At 42.1% G+C, this 27,820-nt stretch overlaps 1 protein-coding gene across 2 annotated transcripts; it reads right to left on the bottom strand.

Annotated features, from left to right (window-relative positions):
• Positions 1 to 345: 345 nt before the first annotated feature.
• Positions 346 to 27,820, bottom strand: c19h1orf94 (chromosome 19 C1orf94 homolog). Of its 2 annotated transcripts, XR_014624601.1 has the most exons (8): positions 27,513 to 27,820; positions 25,487 to 25,700; positions 24,547 to 25,375; positions 22,333 to 22,473; positions 21,049 to 21,176; positions 12,239 to 12,310; positions 5,339 to 5,459; positions 346 to 499 (listed from the first exon to the last, which is right to left on the bottom strand). XR_014624601.1 is itself a non-coding variant. In XM_084379420.1 (7 exons), the coding sequence occupies exons 1-7, from the start codon at positions 27,782 to 27,784 to the stop codon at positions 449 to 451; spliced, it is 1,707 nt and encodes a 568-aa protein (XP_084235546.1). In that variant the 5' UTR covers positions 27,785 to 27,820; the 3' UTR covers positions 346 to 448. The 2 variants fall into 2 exon arrangements, 1 of the variants encoding a protein (XP_084235546.1); XM_084379420.1 differs by lacking the exon at positions 5,339 to 5,459.

Below are 27,820 nucleotides of genomic sequence, written 5' to 3'. Positions count from 1 at the left end.
GGGCAGCCAGAGTTTGCTAAATTGTGACTCACTGTTCTTTAGAGAGAACCATTTTTTCTCAAGGTGAAGGGTGCTGGCCATTTTATTGAACCACATTTTTGTAAGTGGCAACGTCCTTCTTTTTCCAGAAAGTCAAAATAATTTTTTTAGCTGTAATCAAACCACAGAAAAGAAGCTGCTGCTCTGATTTTCGTAATGTAGACGTGAAGTCTGAGGTCCCCAGTGTGATTAAGACAGGGTCAGGTTCAATGTGGATATCGAGAACATCAGAGAATGTCCTCTGCCTCACTTGATGAGTCTCAGTGTGGTTCAGTCCCAAAAAAAGCAGATAAAAAGTTAACGATAGTTGTGTGAAGCAAAATATTTATTACGGTAATACAGGGAAGGGTAGTGGATCTTTATAATTTCCAGCAATGTCAATTTCAGATATTACAATGACTTTGTGTCATCACACTGGCTGTCGTCCCATGTGGCCGCGTCTAGAAGGGTGACCTCTGGCCTGAAACACAGAAAGAGAGAGATTCAAGGGCACATGAAATCCAATGTCCAACGTTTTATACGCAATTATATATAGATATTTATGAGTTTTACTTGGATTTGACTGAAGATATTAATATACAGTCTCTACCGGCTTATTTGATGTCATTTTAATACCCTCTGCCCTGGTCACCAAAAGCATCTCAAGGCTAAGATTATTGTAAAGTCCATCCTAAGATCCTCCTCAAGTGTAAGTTCCCCAAAACATCATAACTTAAGAAGCTCTTAAATGATCAAAGTGGCTCTTTTGTTCTACTTTTCTGTATTTCTATTGGAAAACTGTTCAAAGTGAATGTATTTTTAACATTTTGGGAGATACCATTATATTTATAAATGTAACTTTGCTTGAAGTAATTCAATCGGTGGTTGGTGGACATCACTGGAGGCAGTTTATCAGATTGCATGCAGCTTCCCCTGAAGCCAAGAAAGAGTTTTTACACTGTGTTTTTCACATATGCAGTAGTGCTCCCCAACACATGTAAACACACTTTAATGTGTAATGTTGGTGGAGTTAGCCTTTAAGGAAGGCCTGAGGGCTGAAATGTCATTATAATAAAAGAGAAATGCATATGGAGGCAGAGTGTTTGAAACTTTTTTGCTGCTTTCACCACAACCCTTGGTGTGAGTTACATTTCTACTATATAAGTTTATGCTTTTCTGTTAAGTGACATGAGTCAAATGTGAAATGAGTGATGATGTCTAAATTAGAAGAATTAGTCTTAATTTGTTAAAGGGTAACTCCACCAATTTCACAAATCAAAGACACTAAACACTGAGCCTGCTTACTGTGCACTGGGCTTCGTTTTCACCACATTACTTTTATTAAATGTACATATTATAATACTAGTGCTGTGGTAGGACATAGCACACTAAGGGATCATTTTAAATTGTGAGAGAAAGGCGTTGCGAGCTTGTTTATGGTGTCCCTGTTGCAAAAGAGCAGGGTTTACACTCAGCGCAGAGCTAGCTGAATACCCAGCAGTCTCCTGAGCTGACCACTCTCAACCTTTCGTGACAAGCAGCCACAACACTAAAAAAGACTGAGGACACACAACTGCAAGCGTAAAAGCTTTACAACTCACTGTAGACCAAGCAACAGGAAAATCAACTGTTGTGACATGTTGTTTCACAATAAAAATCCAAGGTCTGAGAAACAAAGGTCTTTGTTTTTCAGCCATTTTCTTTGACCTGTAGAGATAATGATAATAAGTGATAATTGGTTTGGTGCACATCATCCCACACAGTGTTGAATGTCAGAGATCAGAGGTTTGAATAAAGTTTATTCCAACCTACTTGTGCTGCTTGATGTCAGTATTGCAAATAATGTGTTTGTCGGGAAGTAAATGAGATCGGATCCTTTCTTCATTTTACAAGGCTTCGGTATCACCGAGCACAATTTAATTAACTGTATAAACTAGAAGTCGTGACATCATTGAAAAGAGAAGTTGGCATGCTGTACAAACTTCTCAGACATCCTGACACAAACACAAAATAAGGAAGCCACACATGGTGTTCGGGCATTAACGCCGCGTCGCTTCCACCGTGTTGATATTTGCACACAAATCTTTTGGACAGGAATTTAAAAAAAATAATTGCATCCAAAGCAGGAGGCTGGATTTGCAGGGCACAGGCTCCAGTGTTTACTGTGGACTTGTATACTCAGCTCAGTGCTTAACTCTGTCACACAAACAATGAAATGCTCTAGGCTCAAACAAACAAGTTTATCAGGGCGGTGTGCAGGGAGGAGTGTAATTTCATGTAGCATGTCTATCCTGGGCACGTCTCTTTTAAAGGGACTGGTTTCCTTGAGTGCACTACTCAATGTTTTACAAGGGTGACTCCTCTCTGCCCTGGTTTAAACTCTGCATCCTCCACCCAGCCAGATTAAAGAGATGACTGTCTGGAATTCCTGGAGATGTCTGAAGGATCCTAGTCACCTTCGATAGCACTGGCAAGGTGGTATTTTTCGTTTGACTTCATAAAACCTTTACTTTTGCGGCTGCTATTTTCTACGGGTTTGATTACACGGTGTGTCACTCTGTGAATGCATGCAGTTAGAGGCTCTATACAAACACACTTGAGATAGAATACGTGATTTTGGATACAAAAGCCACATTCAGACAGAGTCGACTGTGGGGAAAAAAGCAGCACATCCCACATCCATTCACGCTGCCTCTTGAAAGGCATCAGTGATTCGTAGAATGCGTATATTCTACCTAAATTATTTGAGAGATTAAAATATTTCACTGCTAATAGCAGCCACATTTAATAACCACAAGAGCTCCATGGAAACATAGAAAGTACTCAGTACAAAAAGGCCTTGGCAAATAGCAAATTGATTTTCCAGCAGAAACTTAAACACAACACAAAAACCGTTGGCTTTGAGCCACCTCCCTAAATATCATTCGGAGGCAGATTCTTCCACGCCTTATCTCAGCCCTCCTGAGTGCCAGCATTTACATTTGTTATTTCCCAGTTTAGCCTCATTTGTATTTGCTCATTTATCATAGCTGTTTTGTTGGAAATGCGTCCAAGGTCTGGAAGTCTGGCCTTTGGAGGGAAGGAGGTCAGAATATGTGGATATTGTGCCATTTTGAAATTATCTAATTTGTGATTCTTGGCACAAGCAAAATGCTACAAGGAATAAACCTCAGCAGCATCAGCAGATAAAGATGAAGGGCAGGACAGTGTTTGTTTTTAGAGGCTCAAGACGTGGCTCCTGGGCAATAAGCAGATGTTTCATTCCGAGGTGTAAAGGAACTGACTGTGTGGCCTCATCTCGGACGAGCCCTTGATAGACAGGCGCTTCTGAGCGCTGTGTTCAGGCTGCCTTATTACTGGTTTCACTTTCAAGGGGAATAAGACACCACCGTGAAAAGGATGCTTCAAACTGCCTTTTTCCCCTCTGCGTGTCAAAGACTACAGAGACAATTTTCCTGAAGTAACAATCAGAATATCTCTCTCGGCCTGCGCTGTATCCACAAGCAATCTTCGGCCTCTCTTGAATCAAGCCGTCCAAAAAATGGAGCTCAACTGTACAATAACCAAGCCCTAAACTACAAAGGGCTCTGCTCCCGTCTTTGGTTTCTGAAATGAGTTGCTTCTGACTGCATCCTGCTGCTTTTCAAGTCGTCTTTTCTGTGTGTGTGTGTGTGTGCGCGCGTGTGTGTATGTGCAGACTGAGATCTGCCTCATTAACATTCATGTATGCATTTGATGTCAAACAGTCTAAATATTTAAGACACTAGAGGGCAAAGGAAAGAAATCTGGGAGCAGTCACAATTTTCTCTGTTACTGATTGATTGTCCTCGCTGTTTGCAGCTTGCACTGTGGTGTAGGTGCTGCATGTACTCGGGCACACGTGCTCGTAGAAGTGATTAGCTTCGTGAACATGCCTGTGAGGGGCTGGCGGGTGTGTGGGTATGGGCAGGAGAGAGTCAGAATGATCTCATGAATATGTGTGTGTGTGCGCGCGCTCGCTCACTCACGTCATTGTGCGTGCATGCGTCCACGTCACTCCGTGCGCTCGCATCACTGTGCGCTGCTGTCTGCGTGTTTGTGTCTTTATTCACGTCCCAAAGATGAAATCCAAATAAAAAAATATCAAGGCGAGGATAACAGTTGGATACTACTTGGATGACAGGAAAATATTGGCCTGGCAGTGATATGCCTTTTATGCCATCACTTTGATGGTCAACAAAAATCCTTTTCTTTCTTGTTCTCACTTCCTCACAGACAAAAATCCCACACTGTTGTTCACAAGCACTCTTGCCAATACCCAACTCTCTCCAGCAAACACAGGCATCAGAAATACAAACTTAAATCAACTGTCTGAATTGGTATTCTACTGTTCATCTAAGCCAGCGATTCCCAATGAGATGTCGGTTTGAGTAAGGATTTGTATACGCTAAGATCCAAGGGGTCGGGACATACAAACTAAAAGGAAATCTACCAACTCTGGACCAATCCAGAAAAGATGTGAAATGGATTTCCCAATAAGGTCCTTGTAGATGAACAAAAACAAACGCCGATCACGTCTCTCAGAAGACCAACCAACTTTTTTATACAGGATGCAATGATTGGTGCTATAAACATCACCGGTAATAAACCTTAGAGCTGAGTGCTAGACAGCATCCAAGGGCTCAAGAGTAGAGGCAGACACATGCACATAAATCACATCAGTAATCTACAGTATAAGAGAAAGAACAAAATGAATTATCAATCAAATTTACCAAGGCACTTATATTCTGTAATATTGAATACTTGAAGCACAGTGGAGATATAGATTGTTGCTACCACTGTCCCTTCTAGAGAAAAGCGTTCAATACAAAGTACACAGTTTAGATAGTGAGCTATAGGTTGTGGGTAGACAGGTTGAATAGTTAGCTAATAAGCAATGGTTCCGCTGATAACAGTAGTTTGCAAACCGTCTAATCGGCGATGATTATCAGCCACACGGATGAATCAGTCAATTTATAATCTGAGCCAAGCCATCAAACTTAATATCAATGCATCTGCCGGTTATCTGAGGATAAAAATGCACAATGCAACAAATGCAGAGACACAAACGTGCACATCTGTTGAGGAGACGGACGGAAGTAAGAAGGAGTTGGAGGTGACACAGCGAGCAGGCCAAGGTGAAGGTAGAGGAATAGAGATTAAAGAGGCTGTGAGACCAAAAAAGGAAGGATCTAATGGGTCTAAAAGAAAAAAAGAAAAACATGCCCCTCTTTTCATTTTCTTTCTTCCTCTCCTGTCCCCAAAATGGCACTGCTGAACCATAAAACGCTGCAGCGCTCACCTCTCACCCCGCCTTGTGTCTGACACAGATCGGGTTGCGACACCGATAGTCACCCTCAACGTTTGTTGTGGGGTTCCGGTTATCAGCTCCTGCTGTCGTCAGCCTTGATCCCACATGCTCACTGGAGGCACACAAAGGGAGGCAGGGAGAAAATGGCATTTGAAATTCTGAGAAAATGGAACGGCACAAAGAGACTATTGATGAAAAGCATTGTGGAATTTTAGACAGATTGAAAAAGGTTGAACTATTTCATTTCAAAGACAATTTTTTTTTTGTTCTCGGCCTTTGATGCGACCGAAAAGAGCTTCACTTGATGATAGAAAACAGAATCTATTCGTTAGGTTCCTTTCTCATGAAATATCCTACGACTGCAAATAATGCTGCAACAAAACTAACCTTCTATAAAAACACAGTCAATTGGACATTTGCCTCCCAGCCACTTTCTCTCTCCTTCATCTTTTAGCAATCCATTTCAGGTAAAAAAAGAAGCAGGCCTACATTTGCTTTCTTTGTGCTGAATGATATGTGCACTCTAAGTGATTCAGTCAGTTTATGAAAGCCTTTTACATTTACCGATGTAAAACACATCACATCCTTGGGGCCAGAGGATTTTTATTTACATTTCTGTTTTGTTTTGTGGAAAGAAAAAGAGCGTCAGCGACTGATGTGGCTAAATTAGGTGAGCAGAAGGTTTGCGGTGGAAATGGCTCCGCTAATGTGTGTTTCTGTTTAAGAGACGATTGCTTTCTTCAGATTTCCTTAATGTTGCCGTTACTATCAGCAATTCCTACTGGCATCATAAACACAATTCTCTCAATCCCCCTGCATTTAGCCCGTAGCCCCAATGTGTAGCTACATTTAAAAGGAGGCACAGGCGTAGCTGTGAAGTGTGGACATCAATATGACCTTATCTATAGAGATGTTAGAGGATGGGAAAATATCACTGCTCAGCTCCAAAATGTTAAAGGTGCACTATGTAGTTTGGGGGAAGAACTTTGAATCAGAAGAGAAAGATCATCATTGACTGATTTGTTTTTATGCCAAAACAAACTAAATAAACTCTTTGTTTTCATGACTGAATAAACTGAGTAAACAACCAGACCTTAAAGGACAACACACTTTCATCCTGTTTTACTTTGTTTATATGTGGCGGACCCTGCCACCTTTCTAGCTTCAAACAGTGTTCTGGGGACCTTATTTTCCTCTGAGAACAGCTTGTTTATTCAGTTCAGGAAAAAAATAAATAGTTCTCTAAAATTCTGAGCTTGGATTTCTTCACCAAAACTGCATCATGCCCCTTTAAATTCACAAAAACAAACAGGTCACATATGTTTTTGGACTGTATGTTGCAACGTTTTGCTCTGGCACTTTTATGTAGCTTATTTAGGCAGATAAGGTCAGATAAGGTAAGCAGCCTGTTCACCAGAATAAAATCTTGGCATTTTATGTTTCTGCAAACTGCGGATACGTTCAAATCTGTACGTATCATATGAATATATCTACAATATGTGTAATGTTATGTTCATCTAACATTCAGTAAATGTGAGCTGATTTCGTGGTGGTGGCATAACAGCGCGGTAAGCCAAGGTCCACTGAAACTATTAAACATTTATAAAAAGATATTTGGACAATTTCCAGTCCACAGAATCAGGTAGGCCAAAATATAATTTCCCCCTCACCCTGACCAAGTGGTTTTTGTGCCAAACTCTAAATGACCATGAGCACGGCCTTGTCACGACATAATATTGGAAATGAAAGCTAAAGCATAAACCTAAAGCCCTGTTCAGACAAAAGATTTGCGACGAGACGGGATGGTGCATCATCTCAATAGCAATGACTCAGTGCCTTTGTTCTAACTAAAAGTTTTTCAGGCTTGTTTATAACTGGATATAATTTGTAGCCTCTTAAAATATGAACGAGTATGAGTATGAAACAGTGCAAACAAAAGGCATGTGCTCGAGTAAGAGAAAGCAAGCCGCCGAGACTGGCTGTGACTGCGAGCGGAGCAGAGGAACAGCCCTGAAGTTTTCAGTTTATCCATAAGTAAACATTTTAAGGCTCGTGTCATACAGAAACGGCTGCTACTCAACCAATATGATGAGGTGATTTTTCTCTCTCCTCTACCAGAACTGCCATTTTAACCAGCTGACAGTTTGTAACTGACTAAACCAGCCACTGGTGACCTGACAAGCTGAATCTCAGGCGACACCATCAGTCGAGCTGAGACGGGCCATTTATACACACTCACAACATTTATTCAGCTTAGGTCTGGAGGTAAGTCCAATAGGAGTCATTGGCATTCAAGCCGTTGCAGTGACAGGACCCCACTGGCGCCATGAGGTCCCACGAAGCAAACAAAATAGACTGATAACACAATCTAAACAAGCAATGTCTCGGTGCCTGGATCCAACTTTCCAACACAGAGACCGAAGTAACACTCTGCTTTAGATAAATCAGAGCGAGAATGTTTTGGAATAACCTACGAGGCATCCGCCCTCTACTCTTCCTCCTCTCCTACGCTTTTTTTTTCTCATCCACCTCATCACTCGCTTCCTGCACCCTCATCTCCTCCCCTCTGTCTTCAGGGTAAGGAGGTAGGTGGAGGCGTTCCACATCACTGTGAGCTATATGCTACGTTTCGCTCAGGGTGCATGTTTATTCATTTAGTAAGTCAAGACAGGGGAGGCACTGTGCCAACCTCTCTCCAACTAAGTGGTGACTTCAAGGGACCTTGTGACCTTATATATTCTTTATTTACTCCCACTTTATTCCGAGTGTAGATGCGCAGCTTAGAATCCAACCATCTTCTCCCAAGTTTCAGGACTTCAACCGTCTTGTAGCCAAAAAAATTCAAAGCCTCTCCAAAATGATCTGCTCCTTTCCTTTATCCCTTTTTTCCACTCATTTACTTCTCTGTTGTTCGTCTCCCTCTCTTTCGGTTCAACTAGGCAATGGCGCCATGTAAGTTTAAAGAGCTTTGTTAAATATTAATAATGGGTTTCATCGACTCATTCAAATCTTTACTCATTTCACCACAACAAGGCATAGTTCTGCCTCTCTAAAAAGAGAGGGTAGGAAGAAAAGAAGGCAGCGTGTAGCGTGTGTGTCCTTTGAGCAGCTATTAGACTGGATCTGTTTGAAGCTAACTGAGAAATGGGCCCCTCCGGCGACTGCTGTTCACCACACAAGGTGAATGAGGCCAGCGTCGGAGTTTCTTCTAAGTTTCGTACGCACCTATCAGATGTATGATACATCACAAGCAGACACATACAGATGCGATTTGCACACGGAGGCACCACTTAGCGCGATAAAACTGTGGTTCAGCTTTTGACTCAGTGATTACAAATTATGAATATTTATGACCAAGGGGCACATTTTTTAGGATGGAGTCATAATTTAGAGAACAATCAGCATGCAGCGGCTTTGAAGGTGGAGGCGACACGCAGATACGCTCGCATGCACTAAGAGTTTGGTGGAAAATAGGCTGATTCAGAGACTCAGAAACACTCAGAATAATGAAACCTGTGAGGTTTTTACTAAGAGACACAAAATGAGCGTCACCCTTGTCCTTTTGGGAGCTGATTTTGACAGTGCGAGTAAAGGTGGCAAAAGTCAGGATGACTGTGATCACACAGGATGTATTTTTCACCTTGTCGGTTACATATAAAAGAACAAGCAGTGTAGGGCGATGAGCAGCTGCGATCACAGCCGCCTTCCTACCGAGCTCATGTCACGAAGATGATTCTCGCCTCGGTTTCATTCGACACTGTGAAAATTGTGCTTTTTTTCTTCGGCTGCATTGTGAAAACAGTGATCACACAGCTACAACGCAAAGGCAGCTCACCTTAAAGAAAAGGAAAACATTCTTTCAAATTACCTTCATGTCAGCTAACCATTCAGATGTTTTGTGTGCCAGGCATCCTTCCAGCCCCACGTTATTGCTCTCACAGCACTGAAAAATTAGTGAACAGCAACACGCCTTTCAAGAGACAATCATTATGTCACGTAATTGTAATCCACAGATGTCGCTCAGGACAGCTTTCATCGGAGCTGCTTTTCTTTTAAGAGACAAATTCACAGTCACCAGAAATCTCACAAACGAGCACCTCGAAACATGGGGATAAAAACCTGCATGGCCAAATACCCCAAAGGTCGTTAAAAAAATGTGTGATTTTGTAATTTAGGTAAGTGGACCCTTGAACTGTGTCTTGAGCTTTCACTTTTGTTGGGCGAAGTCAAAGCTTTGTACATTCAGTGGCTTCAGTGTGTGCTGCATCCACACTGAGCAAACATAGACGCAGGAGATAGACATAGACGTTTTTAAAAAACATTTTTTCTTTTTCTCTTTTGCAGCACATCAGTAAATTAGTTTGAGCATTGTTCTGATAACTTTGCATGGCTGTTTATTGCACACACGGACAGAATAGATAACCGTGTCACAGCTGTAGAAGCTGTCGTGATGTTAAGCCACTGCTCTACTCCACCAAAGTACACAAGGTGTAGTTCTTCTATGACCTTATCTTTTATTTCTATTTCCACCACGTTGCCTCTGCAACAGTACACATTGTGACCACCACACAGTGTTGTTCAGATTGGGAGGTGCAGACATCAGCTCATGCACAAGCCTACAGTTTCCCATTACGGTCGCCCTTGGGTAGCTGACCTGAGGTCATTCAAACAGGAATAACGTTGAAGACTAAGTCACGCTCCCAAGTTAACCTCACTCACTGGAAAGCATAAAGCTGAGCCTATGTGCACAATTCGCCCTGCTATTTTTGCCAGCTGTTGTTGTTGGTGCAGTCCGACCCCTGGAGCAGAGCAGTGGAGCTCTTTGCTTGACAGATTTGGACAGAATTGCCAAAGCTATTCAGTCATGTTTTTATCAGTTGAGGAGCATCCCAGAAATCGTGTCTCTTCATGCTTTTATTTCATCTGGGTTGTAATCCACTGCGGTCAGGATCAAGCCAAAGATCGCTCCCGTCTGCTAGTGTAACACAACTGCTCGGTTTTAACAAATAGTAAGGGACAAGAACATACGGGATCAGTTTTAGCATGTCCTCACAAGTTAACAGACTGTTTTGGAATTGATTTTAAGATTTAACTGACTACCTCTAAAACACTTCTTGGTTTAGCTCCCAGTTATATTGAATCGGTGTTCCCCTTTGAGCAGAGAGCAGCTTCAGATCCTCAGGCAGGTTTCCGCTGGCTGTTCCTAAGTCCCGACTCAAGGCTAAATTATATTTTTTCTGAGCGCCGGCATCTATTTTCAGTTGTTCCAAATGAAGACAGAGCATCTGCGGCAGCATGCGGCCGCCTCGAGAAAAAATACGCTACGCCCAGTGTACTTTTTCAGAGCGCGCTGCCTTTTTTGTGCGGCTGCTTTGAGCGCTTCCAGTTGAAAAGAGCCAAACTTTTCAGAAAGGCACTGGTGTCCTCACCGTCACTCTTTTTCTGGCTACCAATCATATATTAAATGGGTGTGACTCATCATCCCTTATCCTGATAACCAAGGCAATGGAGGAGATGTTTGTTCAGGCCGTGTCTGTCTATCCTGAGCTTTCAGACAGAGACTATCACAAAAAAAGGTAGAAAAGCCCATTTGTGGGAGCTGGTCGGCCATTGACTGAATGTTGCTGGTGCGTTGTACAATATGACATGATACAATTTTATTGCCAGGTTACACTGAAATTCCCTCTGCATCTTCAGGCAGATACGCTCAAGATATGTTCACATACAAATGAAACATACAGTTACACATATGGCATATAATTTAGTAAGCTAAATTCACCGCACAAGCACTTCAACCCAGCCTGCCACGCGCACTGCCCAGCGTTTTTCTGCCAGAGAGAAACATTATGTGGACACGGGCCCTAAAAATGACCCGGCCACAAGGGGGCACTAGCCTGCTGCATCATTCATCCTCAAATTGAATGAATTAATGTTGTGACAGTCTGGAAGAGCTCGCGGCAGAACCCCAAAACAGCCTAAATCCAAGGTGTGACGACCATAGGAAGGAGGAAACATTCACTAGCTGTAATCGAGCCATTGTAAAACAATTATGTGACCACTCGGAACCCCTTCAGTGGTCCAACACATGCATAATGTAAACTTTTAGAAGTGGAAAATTATGTATATACGATGGCGGAGCTAAGCGAAAAGCCTTTGGTTCTAAAGCTCTGCAGTTTTGCATCGCCTTGTGATGGTCATAGAACTTATTATTAAAGACAGCCAGCCTCCTTCTCAACTAGGACAGAACAGACACAACATGAGGCAGCATGAAATTCACTGTGACACCACCAGCTACTAGTGCCAACAAAGAAAAGAGGGGAAAAAAAGAGTAGGTGTTAGGCTAAGGGAATAAAATATGATGGAGAGGACGGGTAAGGAGTGGGAGGAAAGATGAGGAATGATCCCTGATTGTGCTTGTCTTATGAGGGGCATCCATCAGGAGTGACACCCGGACAAATAAAACCCTTTTTTCCACATATTCAATTATATAGCGCGAGGCAAGTTTTTACAGACAAATGCACACACATGCACACATTTACACACCAAAATTGAAAGGGCACATGCACATACACACATATACTCCTCTGATTCTCATGTGTGCAGCGTGTTCCAATCTTATGTGACTTATATTTAGCATCATTCTCACAGCGATTGTTTAATCTCTCCTGAGGAAGATTTATTGCACGACGGCGGCACTTTTATATGTAATACAAGCCGACAGTTTCATGAAATAAAATAAGAATCAATGGGGAACAGAGTCGCAGCTGCAGCGTGCGTGCAAAGACTCCCACGTAAATTACAGTTGGATGTAAGTTCAGCAACGCAGATTTGAACCGGCTCCAAACTTCAGTGACGGGGAGGGGGAGAAAATGAGAATGTTAGCGGCCTCACCTGTTGGGGAGGAAAACGGGGACATCTGAATCCCGGAGGACAGTTGGCTCGATTCGCGCGGCCTCCAGAATGCTGAAAGAAGTGAGGAGATTAAACAAGCGATTAGAAGAATACAAACATGTGGTTGAAGGATGGAGAGAGAAAGGTGGAGAAAAGGGCAGATAAATAATATGCATGAGGATGAGAAACAAGGAATCAGTGCTTAACTCTACTGAAAGGTAAGGAAGTGTCAGCGAGGAACAGGACTGAAGTATTCCTTCGCAGGTAAACAGTCTCACCAGATTGGGCGGCTTTGCCTCGGCAAAACGAATGAATAAGTAAAGAGACGAGTTCAGTGAACTGTCTGTGTGTAATATTTCAGAAATACAATGGAAGTGGAGTATAAATGTAGCAATATTTTCAGAAAAACAATCTGGACGTATTGCCTTGGAGAGTTTCGATGAAGAAAGCAAGCACACCTTCACTGCACAGAAAAGTCCCATAAAGTTGTCTTGTTGGCAGTATGGAGTCTTTCACTGTTATTTAAAGGTGCATTTCTTGTAAGAAACTGTACATTTTGCTTAGAAATCAGAACCTACTGTTCATATTGATTGTTTCTTTTGGCTTGGATACCTATTTGGCCAAAATTGTAATCACCAATAAAAAGTAATACATTTTTGTGTTTGTTTTGTTTACCTACAGTGGGGAAATTCTTGGTTCAGACCGACAATGGGCTCCCTGTAATTTGAGCGGGCGTGATGCTAAAAATAGTTTGTGAAATCACTTTAGTTTTAAAAGCCACACAGGCACTTAACCAGCTGGAGGGCGGACAGTGTTAGCTGTTTCTTTGTGCCATGTGTGATTAGAGCATTTCCTACATTACGTACGTGTTGTACATTACTCTCTGTCGAGATTCAAATTCAAAGTCATTTCACAGCGAGGTCACGGGGCTACCCTTTGCTGTGAGCTTTGGCAATCTGCCATCACCACATCTGGACCCCTCAGTATACTGTGTGGCAAAAACAGCAGAGTGTCTGGGGGCTTGGAAACTCAGCAGGAGATTAAAAAAAAAGCAAATACTATGTCATCTGCAAATTAGTGCTACCATTAGAAAGCTAGGCTAACTAAGTATCTGCATTCAGAGTGGAAGCTTCATAGCCTAGTTTGCTAGCCAAACAAAATTAAAGGTGGCATGGATAATATTCAGACACTATGTGGTATTACGCCCCCTTTCATTACATTCTCATTGAAACACAGCTGTTGTTCGAATCATCTGCCCCCCAAGTGGTTGCCAGTTTGTTTTTGCTATCTAGGTAACTTTAGGGCACTACAGTATACTGGGTGCATACTGTAGAACTCAGCCATTTTCACCACAAACTGGCAACAACCAAGACTCTTGATGCCGACTAAACCCAGAGGCCATGTGATACCAAAGGCGTTATTCTATTGGCTGACAAACCTTGTTAGAAGCTGCAACCAGCTGTCAGAATTCTTACACAGACATAAATAATAGTGTTTAAAAAGTTAAGAGCATCATGGGCCAATCCAAATGTTTGATATTTAGAGAGCCGTGTGATTTGGCGCCCCCCACAGTTTCTGAATGCAAAACCACTGATATAAATACAAATCCCACTACAGACTACAAACAGAACTCATCACATCACAACAATGTCGTGTGTAAAACATGTATGTTGAAGTAAACATGTATGTAATGCTGTGATCCTGCCCTCTCACTGAAGTTACACAGTGCAGGAACAAGTGATAGGGAGGCAGAGTGGCTGAGACAGAGACACCATTCACCCTGTTACAAGACACTGTAACATCAAAATGATTTTAAGGTAAAAAAAAAAAAAAAGTTATATAATGTTGCTTAAACAAAGTAACAAATGCTTCTTTATATTGTTGAAGTCCCTATGTGCTTGGAGTCTGGCAGATTATCTTTTTTCTTTTTTTACAGCCAACAACCTCATGAATAATTTAAAAGAAACTATAATCATGTAAAAATTCTGCACGCAGCAGCTTTAAACAATTAAGTTACAGTCAAAATCCTTTGAGCGCAGAGAGACAATGCAGTATAGGATTGGATCCACAGTATATTCGCCAATATACCATTAAATGTAACCTGTGTGCCGTATCAGATACTGAGCAACCATTACAAAACCAAGAGGGACCATCACCATTTCTGAAAATGACCAATCACAGCAAAGAAATGTCCCTACAGGGAGGATTTGCTTTATATACAGTATAGCACTGTAAGCAACAGGTATTAGTCACGTCCGTACTTCTGTGTTTAGGACTACCAGGATATTGTTTATAATATCCCTCAGATTCATTATGCTGCCTAATGCAAAGTTTGCCATTGTTTTTGTCTAAACAACAGTGTTTATGCCGTGTTGACAACCACTTCATAAACCTTAAGCGCAACATCACAGTAATTAATTAACATGCCATTATAATAAGAAAAAAAGTATATAGTTCATTTATTCTTATTGAATATTAATTGCCATTAATCAAAGTTTGTTATATATTTTGAAGGGGTGTAAATTAATTAATCATGGAGCCACATTCCCACAGCAGAGATTAGCAAATGAGCTAATTAGAGCAGAGATCCAATAGACAATTGCGGCAGAGTGAAGAGGTAATTTATAATAATAATAATAATAACAATAATAATAATAATATGTCTTTTGCATTTCAGCTGAAGGGTAAAATGTCTTGTGCTGCCAGGCGCTCAATCATAGCACCATCCTCCATCTTTGAGCATCTGAAAATGCCAGATCGTGGGCGGGGGAGGGGGTTTGATCCAAAGTGTGCAGTATGGAGAGTGAGTTCTGAAAGCCAAGAACCTCAACACTTGGCAACTTATCTTTAAGTAATTACTGATGCCCAATAAATCAACACAACTAAGAATATGGTCATTTTGTGCTTTGGGCGTAGGGAAAGACTTATTTATCATATCCTGTTGCACCAGTTTCTAGTAGTTTTTGAGGATATTTTTGCAAGTGTTTTAGGTGACGCTCAGAGAGGTCGAAGGTGTCTTCTCCCAGCGGCTGAGGGGTTAAAGTGCTGGCGAGAAAACTGAGAGCGGATTTCCTGTACAGTATATGAACAAACACACTGATATGACCTATAACCAACCGCACTCATGCCCACTTCAAAACCAATCTATGGATCTTCCACCCCCATGAAAACAGTTACAGGAAGGACAAACCGATATACCAATATTCTTTAGGGGCTTTCGGGTACTTTATTTGAGATAGTATACAACCACACATAGAACCTTGTTTTGTTGCTAAGTTACAAGATTTTTCAACCTCCTTACTTTAAAGATCGCCTCAGCCGAATGAGTTCACATGAGTCGGCTCCACAGGTTTGTCCACAAATGGACAGGCTGCTTAGGCAACACACAAGCGTACACAGGCGTGCACAATCTCCTGCATGAGCGGCTCGGTTGTGAAAACACACACACGCAACAAAGGAACTTTTTAGGGCTCGAAACTGAAAAAAACATGCCAGAGAATGCAGCAAGGAAAGTACAGCACTGGATCTTCGGGGGGCAATCTCAGATCATATTTCATGATCTTTGTTACACACTTTGCCTTTGTGTCTCTTTTTTTTTTTTTTTTTTTTTCACCTTTTTCTGTTTGGCTCAGCCACACACTGATATCAAATACACACACGCGCGCACACAAACACACAGACCTGAGGAGGGAAAAGGCCACCTGCCAGAGAATAACAACAGACCTGTGTAGCCTAGCAACAGCTCGGAGACAGGCTTATTAGCTGGAAGAGGAGAGAGGAATGCAAGAGGGAAAACTTTGGCCTATGTCTCTGCCTCTCACGCACTTACACAAGCTGAAGGGCGCACAGGCTCAAATGCACAAGCCTCATTCGCGCCAACCCTCCTCCTCCTCCACCCCCTCCTCCTCTCACATCCCTTCAAATGTGCCTTGTTTCTGACAATCCTACATTTGCAACAGACCGTCGATCAAGCTGCTAAACCAAACAGTTTGGCCACTCACTTCTTTTTCCACGTCTGCCAAGAGTGGAACATTTTTAATTGTACATTTTGTTGCTCTGTTTTTGTTTTTAGTTTGGATGCTTTGGCACCCGACTGCCAGCCTAGGTATGCCAACTCACCAACAAAATAAAAGGAGCTTCACTTAATTGCTCTCTGCCAGAGGCAGTATCTAATATCTTGGATTTGATTACTGAGACAGAAGAGGTTTAAATCAATGCTAAACAATGGTAAGTGTGGCTGAGTGAAAGGCTGGGAGGATGAAACACTCACAGACTTCAGGCGTATAGAGGACCTCGGTTCTACCCGAGTGGCCATGGATGTTTTAGAGAGAAACTCTAATGATTACTGCCATCAGTTCACAGCACATTCCTCATTCATACTCCTACCCCTGACATAACAAAAAAAGAAAGCTCTTTAACTTCTCCTTATCTGATTTTTTTTTTCGATCGCTCTCCGCTCTCTTTGCTGTAAATTTAATGGCAGAATATTTAGGTTATGGTCAGTGGCAGAACAAGAGTAGGTAGGTGCATGTGAGCTGAAGCCTGTGGGTGAGAGAGAGATACAACGATTTTAAAATGTGTCAGTGTCTGAAATAGTTCTCATAACTTTTTCACACTCTCTATAAACATTTACTCGCATCTCTGCATCAGCTGTTTTGCTGCCAAAAATAAAACTTTTATAATGTCTCCCTCCATCACCGTCATGCACTTTACAACCTCTCTCTCCCCCTATCTCTCTCTCTCTCTCTCTCTCTCTCTCAGGCTTGCCTCCTTGCATCTCATTTCTCTGCTGACACCAAGAGACCCCCATATTGCCACTTGCACCCAGGGGGAATGTACATTGCAGCTTCAGTAATTATCCTGCTGGATTGGAAGTGCCGAGGCCAAAGGGGCAAGCCTCAGAGTGCAGTAAGCCTTGCTGTCACTGTCACCGCCACACATCGTGAAAGAAAGTGCAACCCGAATTTAAATAGGTCATAGACGGGAAAGGGCAGGGCGAGGAGAGATCGAGAAAAGATGGAGATAAAAATACGACGTTCTGCTTTTACACAGAGAGAAGAAAATATTCTCCTTACCTGACACTGCAAAGTCCCCGCTGAGTAAAAACAGCTGGAAAGTAAGCAGTTTTTTTCTTGACTCTTCATTTACTAGTCAGTTTGAGTGCTTCATTCAGCTGTTGTCTGTCCAAGGTTTTTGGATGGTTAGTAAGAGACCCCCATCGGCTAGTTCTTAAATGTACGGGAAGGCCAAACCTGCTCTCATGTTTGAATGCTCAACATTTATCTAGAGCTAAGCTTAGCATTCAGCACAGAAAGACTAGTGGGGGAAGAATGGCTGAATTACCACGTCTCTTACAAAAAAAAGCCAGGTTAGATGCTCCTACACATTCCAGCCAATGTCAGGGATTATGCAGTGCATTATATCCTGCTTATACCATGGTCACTCTCTGAAGAAAAAGAAAATAACACCATAAATTTGTATTTTCATGAATTTTGCCCTAATGATACCTTGTGCTGCGTTTGTCATGATAACAGGACGCTTAATACTCGTTCCTAGAGTGACTGGTGCGGTTTATCATTCATAAAGAAGATCATCGAGTGAATACTACTTAAACTAATATTATTGTTTATCCCACTTAAATAATGTTTCTAAAGCTTTGAAAGTGCTGCCAGTGCGTCAGTTATGAGGATACTTTTTTACCTACTACGTTCAGCCAAGCACCGGAGGCTTCACCAATAATCGTTTCCCTGGTAGCCTCCTCAGTGACCTCACCAGGAAAGTTTTTCCACAAGCAATAACTCTCTTTCCCTGGCAACACCTGAAGTTTTGACTAATAGCTGGAACAATCATTACATCCCTTAAGGTCCTCACACAATGGAAACATTGTTCACCGCTCCAGTAAATCGCACAAACCTTAAATACGACTTAGCAACAGGAGATGAACTAGTGTGCTCAGCTCATAAAACCCTTCAGCTCAGGTATTAGCCAGTAAGCTAACGTTGTGCTAGCAAGATTCAAACGCAATAACACTGCGTACAGTTGACAAACAATAAATATGATCTCAAGTTATGTTTAATAACAAGACTAGCTAGCAAGCCAGCAATGTCATTGTCCTAAATCAATACCAAGATTTTCGCGAACAGATGATAGGACATGTGTTCCTCAGGAGTCAATTGACACCTTGCAGCCAATCAGTATCAAGTGTTCACCCAGACCATGATGACGATAAACTCAGGCCTCCTACCTGTCGAACATCTCAGTTACAGTTTAGTTTATTTTGCAGAGTTTCAGTGATGGAATGTTTTGCCATCTAATTTGTTACATTTAGCACCAGCACAATGATGTGAGAGTAGCAGCAGTCCTCTCATCTAATTCATAGCAGGAAAACAAATACAGTAAAAATGTTTCTCATAATGTCTAACTATTCCTTTACTCTTTAATGACTCAATATGTGCTTGATTTTTATAGATGACTGAGCCACATCACACAGGTTGGGCTACAGAAACCTAAGTTGGGAGAAATCAATATGCCAATTGTGAATTCATCTCAAGAATATCAATATATCAACAAAGTGTGGCTCAGATGGTTTAAATGCCTCACACATACCCGTTCTTTCTCCCTGTAACAAGGTGGACACACTTTTTTACTGCATGACACTCACCATTGTTGAATGAGGCAAAACCTTCATTCCAGTGGCATACATTATCACTAATTTGCATTGCTAATACGACACTGAACTTTGCTTACTCATTGTGCAGAAGATGGATCCCGTGGCACACTTTGTTACGTGTAATTACATGTTTACACCTTGCTGCTCCAAAGTTACATGTGCTGCTTTAACAGACTGAATTCGAAGATGTTTTCCCTGCACCAGAAATTAAATGTCAAGAGTTTAACTGGTCCTCAGGTGATTGAATACATGCCAGAAAAATACAGTTATATCACTGTCCTGAGTGCTTATTGTGATCTGAGAGGTGCTCAAATGTGTCAGTAGCTACCCTGAATAAACACCTGTAAGTACCTCTCTGCCTTGTTGAACTTATTACCCCTGTATTGTCGAGACCACGGCGTCTGCCGGCTGTTTGTCATAACCGGCATTTTGCTACTAAGCAAAAATAAAGTGTATATACCTTGTCAAATCTGTTTGATTACAGCTACTTTGTTTGAATTTAATTTGTGATACTAATGAACGATGAACGGTTTTCTACACTTGAGAACAAGAACAGCTTTAATTAGAATTACTTTGTCACACAACATCTCACTGGTAGACGGCGGAGAAGTTGTCAAGGCTGGCCACCAGATATATTCAGGGGTATTTCACAAACAGTTCATTGGCTTAATGAGTGTGAGTATGAAAACGCTCAGTCTCATCCAAAAAATAAAAACACTAGTTTTGGACAGTGTACCACAAAGTCCTACTTGAGTAAAAGTAAAGATATTGTGATATGACTTCTATGAATAGCACTTCAGTAAAAGTCTGTTATTTTAAAGATATTAAAGAACTTAAAAGTCAAATTGATAAATGTTTGTCAGGTCCAAAATGATTGTTTCATTTACCTCTGTAAGAATTCTGCAGTTGGTTCCAGCTTCCACCAGGTCTATTTACAAGTTTGTGGAAAAAAACTTAAAAATTGAGGGTGCCATGCGCCCAGCATACTGTATTGCCTCACGATAGCTAGCATTAGCGATGTCAACGCTAACTAGTGTTAGCAATGTTAAAATTGTGAGAAACGTTAGCTATCTAGCATTAGCAACGTTAATGCAAGATAGCATTAACAACGTTTGCTAGCAAGCATTAGCAATGTCAATTTTAGATAGCAATAGCAACATTAATGTTAGTTAGCTAGCCTAGGGGAGAAATGGAACGTCACAGTTAGAGCCTGAATGTTATCAATAACACCTTTAAGTATCAAAAGTTCAAGTTACATTATTAGATGCCAATTGTGCATAATATGTCAACATGTATTGTACCTACACACTGTATACTACGGGTCAATCGATTATTGGCCAATATTCAGATCGCATTTTCAGCACTTTTATGATTATCTGTAATTGCTGACGAAATTAATTAACTTAAAAATGTGCTAGGGTCGCTCTGAGCGAAATGCAAACTGCAAAGTAACTAGAAAATAAACTTATCAAATAAATATAGTGGTGTACAAAGCACAATATTTACCTCAATGTAGTGTAGTGGAAGTATAGGGAGGCAGAAAATGAAAATACTCAATATAATATAATACAATAGCTACAAGATAAGTACAGTAACCTCAAAATGCTGGTAAAATCGCTGGTACAGCCGTATAACAGCTTTTTCTTTATCCTAACACCACAATGGCGTGATAAGTCTTTTTCTTGTGGTTCACTTACAGTAAAAAATGAAAAGAGAGAGCTCTGTGGCAACAGAGGCTTTGTTGGATTGAGAGCCGGGTTTTACAGAGCCTCTGATCAGCTATGAATGTTCTGTAACTAAGCAATAATGCAGGATAAGTAGAGCTGTGATGATGTGGGTCACTGCAAAGTCATATACACTTCAAAGCAAATCTCTCCCTTTATTCCCGATTTAAGATCTGAACTCTGTGAGTGCTGTTAAAAATGCATGTAATCAGTAAGCCATTAAAAAGTAGGTTATCAGATAGATGTCGCCATTATAATTATCCATTTTTAGGATGTATCACATTAAATACATGTGTAGAATATACAATAGGTAAGAATACAGTGTGGCATAGATAATAGTGGAAAACAGCAATGTAACACAGCATACATATTCAAATGTATTTGTAAATCAGTTCAAATCTCAGGAATATATTCACCTGATTGGTGGGAGGATGGCAAGGCCTACCAAACCGGCTTGGGTTGTGGGGTCGAGGGCCCTGACGCATAGTAGCCACCATCGGGATGGCTGTCTGATGGTTAGGAGTCTGAGCGGAACAATACCTGGCTGTAAAAGGACAGAAGAACAAAGGATTAAAGAAATAGAAGGATGAAGCTATGAGAAACAATCTTTTGTTTTTTTGGGAACTTGCCTTTTTAATACAATCTTTTACGCATGACATACTATAAAATGTCTGCCAGTGAGGATCAGCAATTCTCTAATTTCACTCACTCAAATGCCTTTGACTTTAAAAAGTGTCTGCCTTTATTTACCTCAAAATTGAGGCTAACTTGCAAAGTTTCCTTGGTGGTAACATCACTGAAAACCCTGAACCCTTTGTTAACTTGTCACTTTGTACACAGAATTTGGTATACTGCATGGTCCCCTCCCAAATCCAGCTATAACTGACTGGCATCAGATAAGCAACTTCTCTGGAGCAACAACTGACTGGATCATTCAGTTTAGATAATGGTTTCCTCATTATGAGACTCATAATATGACAGGCTGACTGTACACAGACATATCTAAACTAATTTAACATTTCTGTGATGTCAAGACAAATTTGGTGGTTGACAAGAAGACGTTTGAAGATTTTCGGGGGTTTCATCTGCTCAGTAAAGTCAAAATTGACTCAAGCATCTTATTTGAGACCGGCAGCAGGAGGATTAATGGAAAGTATCTTGTGATAATGGACAGCATAACCTTTCCTGTGCAATTCTGTGCTTTAAGACTGTCCAGAATGCTTGTCTGTGTTGTAAAAATGTCACTTTATTATTTATATCAATACCAGACCACCTCAAACGGTGCCAGAGATCTGCCAGTGTTCACTGTTGAGCTTGATAAAAGGCACACATTAATTAATGTCACAAACACTAACACTACCACTGGTGTGAGATAGAGACCACCAATCACCTCAACCACAGCCTCATTTGCATCCAGTAAATAACCTAAAATATCACAATTGATTTGACAATGATATATTGATGTTTAAAAGTGCTACAGAGCAAACCTTTTAAAGCACAGCGTGTATAAAGGGCAGGACGACATGCTGTAGCCATCAGCTTAGCTTGTGTTGCAAAATAAATGTGCCCAACCGGTGATGATCGTGATGAATTCTTCATGCTGCCCCCCGTGAAATTTAATACCCACCCCCTGCACACACAACACACAAAACCACACACACACACACACGTTGGATAAAGATGCCAAGGTATAAACTTACCTTTGGCTGTGTTAATGATAACTCTCTGCTGAAAGGTACAAGGTCTGGCTTTCTCCTGAGGGGCAGCTGCTTGCTTCATGCCCGCCTTGGCAGCGCTTGCCCAGGTCCTGGCATTAACACCCACGCCATCTGCACCTGCAACTGCAATATGCACAGCAAGAGGGCAAGGATTAGCACTGCTACCCATTTCACATGCACATCGTCTTGTCTGGCCTGTGTCTCGTTGAGTGTGATGCAGAGGGTAAGCTTGACAGGACTGTGTTATGTTCTGCTGTAAAGGAGTCCCCCCCTCTCCCTCAGGGTGTCAACAAAGTGCTATTGAATCAACGGGGCTATGTTATCAGAGAGGAAATACTATCATATCAGCACTAACTGCAAACGGCTGGAGGAGTGCCAGCAGTATGATTCACATGCACATTCATATAGCAGAGCAGAGCCACCTTCAGCTCCTGTTGTGCACCTGTTGCTGGTGGAGGGAATTCAAACAGAAACATAACGGACTCATAAAATTACCTCCACCAGGGAGGTCACAGCGGCCATTTTCCTCTGACCTAACTCAGGTTGGGAAGCTAAAAATGTGGTATTGCTGTGTTACAGGTTGCAAGTCGTATACACGTAGTGAATCCAACAAATTATCATTTCACTGCTTCCTGATTACCAACTACAAGACAATGGATAGTAAAAATGCTGAGGGACATCGGGCCATATTTCGAGGCCAAACAACATATTTGATAACCCGGTAGCTAATGTAGTACTATAGAACTATATAGTAGCCAAAAGCGTTAGCGTGGAATGTAAATTACACTCCTCATCATGCAGCTACGTGTCAAAGTAGCCGACTCCATCTGCCAGGGTCACCGGGAACTCCCAGTAAACGCAGGCGATTAAGTGATGAGAAGGCTGGCCAAACGCTGCCCGAGCGGGACCTGACGCAGCATCCGAGACCGCCGGCTGCCAATTTGACGACAGGGATTACAGTACCTAGGTGGCTTTCTTGCCGGCTGTGTTCACAATGAGCCCATTAAAGTTACAGCTACAGTTGTGCTTTTGTACAGTAATCAGTAAAACCTCACTGCTTAAGGTGGAAGATTGATTGATGGGTGGATGGCATGATATTATTTACATTGGTTGGTCCAAGCTTATGTAAGCACGCTTTAATTTTTAGTTTTACAGGACCTGACTGGAATTTGATAGAAAATACAATCAAATTAATGTTTTGGGGCTGGGTTGGGTTTTATTGGCACATGTTGTCGAATAGGTCTGGAACATGACTGTGGATATGATCTAAAATGGTTAAAAGGCATTCTTCCTTTCAGCTCGACTTTAACTTTGTTTCTCTTTTTAACAACCAATTTGTTTTTTATCAAATCATTTTTTCCAAGAGGCTAGCAAAGTTATGATCTCAGTGCCGAGGCTGTAGGAGGTACTGTATGTACTGTAAGCTACTAAAATTAACACAGTGTACTTGAGTTGTTGTTGACTTAATTCATATCTGTGTCCACTGTTCTGTTCTGCACCAACAGTCAGTGCGGAAAGGCTCACCGTGTAATTCACTTTGCCTCTGCACAATAATCCCCTCATTATGAAAACATTTTCCCACTGAGTCATCCGACCGAGGAAGTACTTCTCTGCAACGCCGATGCAGAGTCACACTGTGTTAACACCTACACAGAGAAACGAAATGTTTGCATGTATGTGTGTGTGTGTGTGTGTCTGCATGTGGGAGGACAAGTGGTACAGAGCGCTGCCCCCTGATTGATAGGGTTGTTCTGATTTAGCTGTTTCGCTATTGACACGACTATTTCAATCAAGAAGTAGGTCTCAAGTTCAGAAAAAGTCAAACAAAATAAAGGATGCGATGAGGGCGAAAAAAACAAAAGAGGCTCATTAAATGAGTTTTTAAAATGGCTCAGGGAAAAATGTTCAAACTTTGAGAGCTGTACTGTTGCAAACTTTGCACTAAGCAACTTCTGCCAGGGACAGGTGCTGCTGCCTCTCCTCTCCCTTAAATTAGCCGAGTATGACGGTATCATTAATATCAATAATTGATTCTCAGACAGCGATGGTTGTGTGTGTTTGTGCCGTTGTTGCTCCAGAGGGTATTCAGAATGGCATAAAACTATATTAATGATAACCAGATTATTTATACCAACTGATAGAGGGAGAGGCTTGTAAAGAGCCCAGCTAGGCAGAGACACACGGCAGATTTATTACCTCCAGGAGGCGGCGGATTGTTGGCCTCCACTTCCCCACAGCTGATGGTTGGAGACTTGCGTTGGTGGGTCGAGCCAAATTTTTGAAGGTCCAGCACAGATTTCTGATCTACTGCACAGATGGAGGAGACCTCGTGGGGCACATTTTCCATCCTCCTCTGATGGGAAGCCCCACTCTCTTGGCGGTGGTTTGGTGGGAGAGTATGCCCTCTTTCCCCCTCTGCAGCATTGGCCTCGGGAATCCCTCCACGCACTACACCCAACGCTAAAGGTTTCTCTGGGGGCTGGAGAGCAGGGAAGTCAGCCAGCAGGTCAAAGAGTATGTTCTGCGTGTGGCCTGCTGGTGCTGCATTGGTTTTTGAGTTTGCCTGAGTTGCTTCTGCTTTGTCTTGGACAGGAGCCTGCACTTGGGCGGTCACGCCGCTTGCCAAAGTGTCAGTGGGGATGTCATGTGGGTGGAATGAAAGGGGAATCTCCCACTGGCCATGCATCTTCCCTGAGGCTGGAGGCTCTGTGGGACATGGTAGAATGCCAACCTTGATGGTAGATAACGGAGAAAAGGCTTTCTCTGGGCTAGAACACGGGGAATCCTGCTTGCTGTCAGAGCTGCTTCGTAGACCCTTCTCAATCTCGCTTTCACATGTGTCCTTAGGTTGCTTGGAGAGAAGCGGAGGATCTTCCTTCCTCTGCAGAAATGGGCTGTGGTCCTCAGCGGCAGAGCAGAAGGGATTTTGCGACAAAGGTCCGGGTTCAGGTGCAGAACTTTGTTCTTCTTTTCTGCTGTTGGATCGGGTGACTACAATCCTTCGTTTATCTTCTGCATCTCTCCGCTGACATGAAAGTGAATTGTTAAAAAAGGGAATGATTAAAAGCAGAGGTTAACTAGCTTACAGTAAAGCAACACATGAAACAACTTCAGCCTCCAAAGTCATCATACTCACCAAAATGTTTCTCCCCTTTGCAACCCCCTCATTCCGTTTCATCTCTACTTCCATCACAGGGCTCAGTACCCGTGCAGGCTTGGCAACATGGGGATGTCTGCGGCCCAAGAGATAAGGGCAGGGAAGGATGGCGTCAGTGTGGTATTGCTGCTCGTCCTCCTTACACTTTGTGCTCAGACCCAAATCATCTGTCTCTTTCTGCCACTCCTTAGCCCTAGACAGGAAGAGAGACGCAGACATGTGTGGGAGTGTGGCAGGGTTAACACATCTTTTATATTTAACAGGCCATCACACCAAAACCGCTGCCACTACAAGGTTAACTGGCTCACGCCGTCTTGTATGGAGCACCTTTTTTTCATAGCAAGTGAAATGTGTGAAAGCGTCGTCAGATCGTTTTACAAGTCTCCAATATAGTCGGGCATTTTGGGGAGTTTTAGAAGCAGTTGACATTTATTTTAGAATCTGATCAGTGTGGTGATTATGTAGTATAAAGTAAAGGTCACTCGTATCATGAACATGCTCAGAACAGGTTAAACTGAAGGCACGGGAAGAGGTAGTAGTTTTTCATCCATCACAATTTAAGATGTCCATAGGTTAACCAGTTGATATGGGTCACCAAAATGTCTTTGCTACATTTGACCTGACTTTTAGTTGAGCCCAACAACATTTTGCCTGATAGAGTGTGAATCATTGGGTCCGTGGCACCATCCTGTACGTGTGGTGCAGCACCCGCTTCAAACCATGACTTTTTAATGAGGCTACTCTTTAGTCACCAGCCTGTCGACTGTCGAGGCCATGAAGCGGAACAGACGGCCCGGTGAGACTCGGGATGCTTATGATAACGGAGACGTCATGGAAGCTCGGGTTGGCCGGCGAGCAGATGGTGTACATTAACATTGTACAGTGGGTCTGTGACCGCACAGCAGCCCACCTGATCTACACCGCAATGTTAAGATCTGGGTTAGATAAAGGCCTGAACTTCTCATCCATCCTCCTTCCAATTCATCTTTTTCATCTAATTGAGGCAAATAATGTAATGAATTTTAAAAAGAAACTGTAGGCATGACAAAAAAGGACACACAGGCATAACAAACCGTTTGGTAGAAGAGAAGCTACAGGTCAAAAATGTCTGATGACCTCTACATTTGATATCATTGGATGTGTTGTAGAAATGTATTGTAAAACATGTGTCTCTAATGTTTGACATGTATAGCTGCAGTGAGAAACTCATAATCCAATATTAATGAGTTCTAACAGCACTCAAACTGCAGACATGATGGGTAATTTGAAACTGAGAAACTAATGAGTTTTAACTACGATGTTAGATAGACACCGTAGGTAGGCAGATAGATAGAAGTTTCAATTGTTCCCAACCTACACAGACACACTCCAAGGAATACAGTCAAAACATGGAACAATATACCAGAGCCACTATATTCTACTTTTTGATATGAGAGTATTTAGGGTTAAGTTCACCCAAAACTGTTTTACACTCACTTTAGACGGGGGGTGTGCTAATGTTTTTATTTTAGCAGCAACAGTGAAGATTTCATCTTTTTAAAAAAGGTGTAAATAACATATTTTCAAGTCAGTGTGGATTATGCCACATGAGCTGTATGGAGCCATTTCATGTGTTTTCTCTATTGATTTTTATTTATTTTAAGTCCCCATCTACTTCAGTTGTTTAGGAGAGTGCTGCTTTGATGTGAAGCGCCAGAAATGTTTTGTGGACTTTCCATTGGCATGAGGGGGAGTGGATAATGGCTGCATTTTCATTTTTGGATGATCTTACCCTTTAACTACTATATTATCACATTCCTGGGAAGGACAATGAGATGATAGCACACTCAAGAACAAAGTGAGTGCTGTGTAAAACCCTTTAAATTACTTTTATTGAACCATTTTGAGACTGATTCATTGACACACTGCAGCAGACTAAGGTTAGGTGATGTGATTCATGGTGCATGCCTGCTGTAGCCCTCCTGTGTGTGTTGTATGTGGTCTGTCATGGACAGCTCAACCTTACCGGTGACTTGGCTCGCTGTCTGGAGCCGTGTGATGTTTATCCTGCTGTCTCTCAGGCGCACTTTGAACTCGACCCAGCTCCTCCCCGGCCTCCTTCGCTCTCCTCCAGATGTGTCGGCACACCCGATCATAGTTGTCGTTGGGCACGTGGGGGTGGATCCAGGTGGAGCGCGGAAAAGGCGCAAACGCACCCGGGAACCGTCTCGGAGTCCTGTGCTTCCGAGGATCTTCTTGAGTCATCTTTTTTTCTCGGTTGTTCTCACGCACGGGCATGTCAGCGTTTGATTGTTTATTTTAAAACATTTTAAA

Source organism: Pagrus pagrus, assembly GCF_965226575.1.
Source record: "Pagrus pagrus genome assembly, chromosome: 17".
Lineage (NCBI taxonomy): Eukaryota > Metazoa > Chordata > Actinopteri > Spariformes > Sparidae > Pagrus > Pagrus pagrus.
This window is presented reverse-complemented; position numbering and strand designations above follow the sequence as displayed.